The sequence below is a fragment of the Phalaenopsis equestris genome, unplaced genomic scaffold, assembly GCF_001263595.1.
Source record: "Phalaenopsis equestris unplaced genomic scaffold, ASM126359v1 Scaffold000272, whole genome shotgun sequence".
Taxonomy (NCBI): Eukaryota; Viridiplantae; Streptophyta; class Magnoliopsida; order Asparagales; family Orchidaceae; genus Phalaenopsis; species Phalaenopsis equestris.
The window spans coordinates 284,015-291,640 of NW_018164714.1; the positions used below are offsets into that span (position 1 = coordinate 284,015).

Here is a 7,626-nt window from a genome sequence, read left to right on the forward strand (position 1 = left end):
TTTCAGCAGCAAGTGCAAGATAAAGCTTTTTTACCTGTTTTTCCTGGAGTTCAAAATTAAAATTTCATGTAAGAATTAATTGAGTAAAATAATGTTTTTTTTTATAGTCATAAAGAAGATTGAATGAAGTTTAGGGTGAAACTGAGCCAAGCCAACTTGTGAGTTCGCTTGAGCTCGGCTCGATCATTGGCCCATGAATTGAGCGAGTTAACGAGCCAAGTTAGCGAGAACATTTAAGACAAGATTAATATGAACATACATAAAATTTATTAAAATTAAAGAGTTAAACTATAATGTATTAAAAATACTTAAAACATATATTTAATTTTTAAAATCAAGGGATTTTTTATTATTTCACCCCTAATTATTTGATTTTTATTCCATTTTATTACAAAATTTGATTGAATCAAATATATTCTCTATATTTTAACAAGTGATGAAGCCAACTCATGAGTCGACTCAAACTCGTAGAATTAAGCTTAAGCTTAAGCTAGAACTCCATTAATTAATCAAGCTCAAACTCAAGTCATAGGTGGCTCAATCTCAACTAGGCTTGTTTACACCCCTACTTTCCAACGTACACAAAATCGTACAATGCACAACCATGATGAACAATCGAATAAAATGTAAAATCAATAATAATGAGCATACCCTAATCATCCCATGGAAAACAGAACAGAATTCCTTTGTTTTCGCCAGTACGAGGCTGCAAGAAGAACAACATAACTGATTTTTTTTTAATATATGAGTTCAAGATAATTATATAAGATGAACCAACCAGCCTTCTGTGCAGTTATCTAGCTGATGAGTAGTCTTCAAAGGAGTATCTAATTCTAGAACACGAGAAGCAAAAGTTGCACAAGTTTCTTCTATGTTATCAGATGATCCTCCTACCTGCAAATTTCCAGAACCGAACCAAAAAATGATAAGAATGAACAAGTAAATAGTGATATAAATATGTACATTAATTGCAAATCAGGAAGGTAGGGAGTATAGCAAAGTACAATTATCAGAGTTACATACTGAAGTCGCAGCTGGTTTGTCAAGAACCACATAGGAATCTGTTACAGCTATGATTCTAGACTTCCAATCAACCTCATAGCACCTGATTACAACACAAGAACAAAAGAGAAGCATAAAAATTTATATTGATTCCACAACAGAAACTCCTCTTCAATTTGTTTCCACTGCAAAGTCCACACAATAGGATTTATTATAGGCTAGATGATGTTCGTACTCAAGGTCTCGATTCAATGGCCTAACCAAATGAAAGAATTGGCACCCATAAGATTGAATCTTGTTGAGTGAAGAGAAAAAAGGGTGAAGTACGAACAAAATCAAGGTGAGATGGTGGAACAAGCTTTTTCAGGATATTTCATACTTTACTTGGTTTACCTTGGATATCTTTTTGGATGCACATGAACACGAAGGTAAGTTCCAGCTTCAACAAATTCATTTGCATCTGTAATTCTATGTGTTTTTTGTGCTTCTCTCACAGTTTTTCCTTTGAGGGAAGACCTCTTTTGCAGAACTGATGGATCTGTGACTTGCCTGTAGATCTGAACTTGTTCAGGAGTAGCACTTGGTGGAGGTTTTGGGCAGACCAATGCGTAGTGGATAGCACCAAATTGAATTAGATCTGCAACATACCTTCATGTATAAATTATTAAAAATGATATCTTCAATGTGAACCTGAACAGATACACCATATATACCAGATGACAATAAATCAAAGTAGCTGAAATATCAAATACAATAAAACAATTGGTGAAATCCACAAGTCCTGATTATTACTGTGTATGCTAATATAGATTGTTCAGCTGAACCATCAAAATATCAATCATACATTAGCGTATAAAATATTACAAATTAAAGGTTCTATGGGCATTTAGACATAAACAGCAATCACAAATGATTAATTGACAAATTAAGAAATAGATTTGTTGAAGTCCAGAAGATGAGAATCAAAACTTCAATAGAGCTTCACTTCTCATCCTATTCCAGTCTGCAGCCCTCCACATCAATTTTAATGAATAATTTGGAGCCTATGATTTATAAAACCTCTCAAATAGATTGAAGATGAAATCTTAAACATTGATATGTCATTTGGTATATTTATTAGAATTTCACCAAAAACTCCAAAATTAAGAATGCTTGAATGGGAGCACTCTTAGGGTGAACTCCAGGGAAGTTACACCAATGGGACAAAATCATGAGACCATTAAAAAAAATAGAAAATATCTTTATTGGTAAGAGCTCGAGCTATTATAAATGGTAGCATTACACCAACTTAAATATGGAGCAAAGTGTCACATGGTGGGACCCAACTTTTAAATATATAAGGGCCACCTCTAGAATTCTATCTATGTGTTAGATGATTATGAGTTAGAAATTCTGACGCCGGTCAGAACATCAGTTACTTAGGTAGGGAAGAACGTGAACCCCCTTAAATAAAATGAAGAGGAATTTTTCGAAAACAATATGTTTTTTGGTGTAATAGTGAGAATTTTATCGAAAACTCCAAAATTAAGCAAGCTTGTATTGGAGCACTCTCAGGATGGGTGGCTTACTGGAAAGTTACACCAATGAGATAAAATCATGAAGCTGCGAGCACTCGAGATGGGTGGCCTACTAGAAAGTTACACCAATGAGATAAAAGCATGAGGCCACTAAAGCACAATAGACAATATCTTGATGGATAAGAGTTCAGGTTGCTACAATATTGACCATAAGAATTATGATGTCTCTATAATTTCATTATGTATACCCTTAGCATTCTAGTTGCCCAACTTGTGTTTTCCATTGAATTGCAGCTGTCCTTATCTCCTGCTTTACTCCACGTATGGTTTTCACCATAAAAAGAGAAATGATATTTAGTTTTGTCGTGATAAGTGTACCTTCTCACATTCTCTGCTTATCCGTAGTCATTGGGAACTTCACGATGGAATAAATACATAAAAAAAGGCAGCAAAAAATTGGGAACTTCACGATGGAATAAATACATAAAAAAAAGGCAGCAAAACTAGCATTGAGAAAAAACTTTCCAGCACAAACCATTTCAATGCCATCTTGTGGAAAATAGTTAGCTAGCCTAAGCTAGCAAGTATGTCTCTATGCAAAATGACAATGGAAACAGACACATTTATAAAATAGTTAAAAGGAGCAAAATCCATCAAATTGTTGGAATTTTTTTACATTAATATCCATATTTAAAGTATCTTATTTTTTGCTCATTCCACATTAATGAGCATAAAGAGAGCATATCGCAAAGCTTGGTTTTCAACTTCGAAGCATTTTCATTTTCCAGAAAAAATAATCTTATATGAAATTTCTCTATAGATTGTCAATCCAAATCACCACTTTCATTGCAGAAAAGAGAAAGATGGGCCTTATTCATTGGTGGGGTGTGTTTGTATGTGTGTGTGTGTTGGCAGAAAGTGAAGGGGCAGCTTTGAAGATCCATAACCAAAGAAGAAAGACGAGAAATTTTCATCATTATATGGTTAAATGAGTCCAAAGAATATCCTCGTGTACTTGTAGATTGATACAGAGATGAGTAGCAAACATGGCTTCTGTTGTGTTTCTTGTAATCTTGAATAAAAAAGGGTAAAGAACCATTGATTTGGAAAATAATTCAATTTGCATATATGAGAAATATGCAGGCTTACATAGAAGGGAGTTGCAGAGCTTTGCAGACATAATCAAGAACATTTCCTCCTTCAGAAACTACAAGGTGTTCAATTCTTGGCGCTGTATTGTGTGATGGACATGGAAGTAAACGACTGTACTCAGTATACCTGCACAATTGAAATTATAAAACCGATGATTTAATTGATAGGGAGGAGAATAGAGTACTAATGGTAATAGAAACTGCATAAACCTTCCTCCCAACAAACATTTAATATCGAAGGGACAAATTGCAAACTATAGGTATCATCCTATCTGAATGATAACAAAGGTATGACTATACATGAGATTGTAAATAGTGCTTCAGAACCAATAAGCAGAAGAAGGAAACTAGAAAACAGTAGTTAAACACAAAATCATAAGAACTCAAAACAGTCACTCAATTTGTTTGGAGGCTCTATGCAGTTTGCACTCATGTTATGCCAGGTATATTCATTCTGTAATTAAAATTACAGATCATATTAGATTATCTCCATTTTAAAGAATAACTATTACTTATCATTGATTCTTCTTAAAGCATGCCTCTAGTCACGAAAATGTTTTATATTTTGAGATCGAGAATTTTTTTAAGCAAACTAATTTTTTTAGCGATACCTGATATTAACTAGATATTCATGGAAGCCTCAACTTCTATTAAAATGTCCTCTAAAAAACAATAAAAAATATATAATAAATCCTCTCCCTTTTACTTTCAGAATTAAATACTCTACATTTAATTAGAAGTACTAAAGAACCCGGCCAACAGCCGAATACAAAACTTAAATTCATACGTAGAACATTATTGAAGCAGAAAAAATGTTTTAAAACCCAGCAGTAGATTCAACTGATGTAGTTGACTTAATTAGTAGCACTGCACTCCTTTTATATTTTCATCCCTCCATGTTTATCAGGTTATGTATTAATAACAACATGAATTGCATGACAGCAAAATTAAATGAGATATAAAAATTAACACAAACAAACTTCAAGAAACTCCCCTAGAATATCACAACTGCATGATTTTAAGCTCGGACGCAAGAGAACTAAGATCTACGAATAAAAACCTCCGTGATGATCGGGCAGGTGCCCACCTCCATGCATATGACCCGAACTCACATGCCTGCTACAAACACGGTTCAAAGAATACTGCTTGAAAGGGCAATAGTCCATGACTGCTAATGGGTGAAAAATAAACAATGCTTTTATTGTCCTAAAGATTGTTAGCATAGATACAATGTCTGCACATGACTGAGAGGGAAGTTGGCCACTGTCAGGATGTTGTTGCTTGGCAAAAGATAAGAGCTAGTGTTGTGTTATAATAATGGAAAGGGTTATAATAAATTAGCTACGGATTTTTCGTTCAAGATATGATAAGTGTGCTACAAAGCTTCCTCCAAAGTCCTATTCTTCCCTATTTTCTCAATTTTCTACTCATAATCCCAAATTTTTGTTGGAGTTGTTATCACATGTCAAGACCCACATCGGGGTTTGAAATTAATCAAGGCGACAACATACGGTCGGGCAGTGATAATCATGATTTTATATTTTATTTTATATAACTAACATTTAATCATTCCAAAACAAATGAAAATTAAATTAAATTCAACAAATGAAAATTTTACCTTAATTCATATTATCCATATTTTTTTGTAGATATACTATTCTCTATTAATCATTTTCTAACCAAATGATTAAACCTGAAAGGTTAATTTAAAATAAAATAAGAGATACAATGGTCAGTAAATACTCTTACTTCTATACTATAATAACGAAACGAAAAAGGAAACAATATTTATGTTAGTTGAACTTTTAATAAATGAGTAACAGAGAATTTAACAATTTTTATTTATGAATATGATCGATTAAGATATTCAAAATCATTCTGTCATAATATATCATTTTCATATCTATATCATTTTATATACATTTGTCACATGAGCACCATCTAAAATTGTATCATTTAAGATACATCAATATCAATAAAATTTTTTACATTTACGTGCATGGGTACATAAGCATTCCACAGATAGAATCATAAAGAGTGAACACCATCATAGTCAATCATTCACGTACAAAAATACTATAATGCATAACAATATTGTTTCTAAAAATTTATTCATCACAATGATATAACCAATATACAAAAGAAAATATAAATTACAGTAAAATGATGCAATCAAAAATAATAATCAATGAATTTGGTTTAAAAACAAGAAAAAACTGTCATAGCTTAAAGGTAAGGATACTCATTTTCATGAATATATATATATATATATATATATATATATAATCTCACTAAACAACCCTAACCATTTTTCCTTTTAAAGGCTCGGTTCAATCTTCTCTACTTGTGCACGTAGGCCACCCCTCTCCTCCCCTTCAGTTTGGCTTGGTTTAGCCCTTATTCACATGCAAAGCCGCTCCCTTCTTCTCCTTCACACCAGAGCCACTTGATGCTTCTTCCTTCGATTGGTTAGGTCACAAGCTCTCCTCTTTTGCTCTAGGACGTGTGTGTGGCTCACCTCACTCATGCTTCTTCCTATTCTTCCTTCGCACAATACACCCTCGACGTCTTCTCCTGAAAGGAGCAAAAACCTTCAGGCATGCTAGGATTTCTCCTTCAGCTTCAAGGCGTCATATTTCCTTCTCTCACTAGAAACGGTGTTGACATCAAGGTATGACTCTTCCTCCTTCCTTCTCTAGTGTTCCCTTCCTCTCTCCCTCTCTCCCTCTCTCTCTTTCTCTCACTAACACCCGCTGCTGTCCTAATGCGATCGAACATGTGAGGATACGAGAGATAAGTCCTTTGTTTTAACTTCCCCGCTACCAAAGCATCTATTTTGAATGAGCAGCGAACAAAATAAATATATATTAGTACTTATTTATTTATTTATTGATAATTAATTAAATTAATTAAAAGTTTCAAACAAGTTATTACATCACATCCCTCAAATTACCATTTACCTACTATTATTTGGTTCTCTTATTGTATCATCGGTTGGTTGGGTTGCTAGGTTAATTTTTCCTTCCACGTCGTCCACTCCCAACACCAATTCTTCTCTGCCAACTACTGTCCTTTTCTTCCCTTATCCATTCCATATATTTATGTTGATACCTAAAGGCACTTGTTCAACAATAAAGGTGACTTAAAGACCTACTAACACGGAGAAACAACTAGATGTCATCAACGACATCCTTTACAATAATTAGATTTGCCTCATATTATTGGAGGTCAAACAGGAACAAGATTTTACATGTCGCTGAGCAACATAAAGCTCCAATACCAGTAGAATCCGCTATTGAATACTTTATAAACAACATCTAATTAAACTATTGTGCATAGCCAAACCATGCTTTGTCTGTGGCAATTCAAAAACCTAAATTCAAAAGATCAAACAATATTATTGCTTCCAGAAACACTCCAATGGTAATAAACAAACCCTTACCTCCTCTAACATGGTCGACCCAATGAAAAAAATGGTACATCTCGTTCGTTAAGACTAAGGCCAGTTTGGGATCGGTTTTTGTTTTTGTTTTCAAAAAAATAGAAAATAAAACAAAAAACATGTTTATTTGCAGTTTTTTTAATCTATTTTTTATTTTTTTTAAACAAAAGTGTTTTTGTTTTTCAAAAATAGAAAACAAGAAATATCTGTTTTTTGTTTTTTTTCAAAACAAACTCCCACCCAATCTTGATCCTGACCCCAACTCTGAACCCGACCCCAGTGCCTTCTTCGATGCCTTCTTTGCCAGCGATGCGGACGCCGATGACAGCAGATGTCATCTCCTCCAACATCGCCACTTAAGCCATCGTAGTTCAGTTCCCTTGTCGAGAATCCAAACTCCTCTTTAATCCTCTTTCAGTCCTTGTTTCTTCCAATGAAGGCTCCAAATATTTCTTCAACCTCTGAATGTTGACATTCGTGTTCAAAGACTTCCTCTGCGAGGTAACAAAAAATC

The 7,626-nt window shown here is 33.9% G+C and overlaps 1 protein-coding gene across 1 annotated transcript in view; it reads right to left on the reverse strand.

Annotated features, from left to right (window-relative positions):
• LOC110024750 (RNA pseudouridine synthase 6, chloroplastic) overlaps positions 1 to 7,626 on the reverse strand; it is a gene marked incomplete at its 5' end in the record, with an annotated part of 24,000 nt that overhangs the window by 6,408 nt on the left and 9,966 nt on the right. Inside the window, 6 exon segments of the mRNA XM_020724895.1 lie at positions 6 to 43; positions 652 to 706; positions 779 to 894; positions 1,024 to 1,105; positions 1,396 to 1,650; positions 3,669 to 3,797. Of these exon segments, the coding sequence (XP_020580554.1) occupies positions 6 to 43; positions 652 to 706; positions 779 to 894; positions 1,024 to 1,105; positions 1,396 to 1,650; positions 3,669 to 3,797 (675 nt within the window).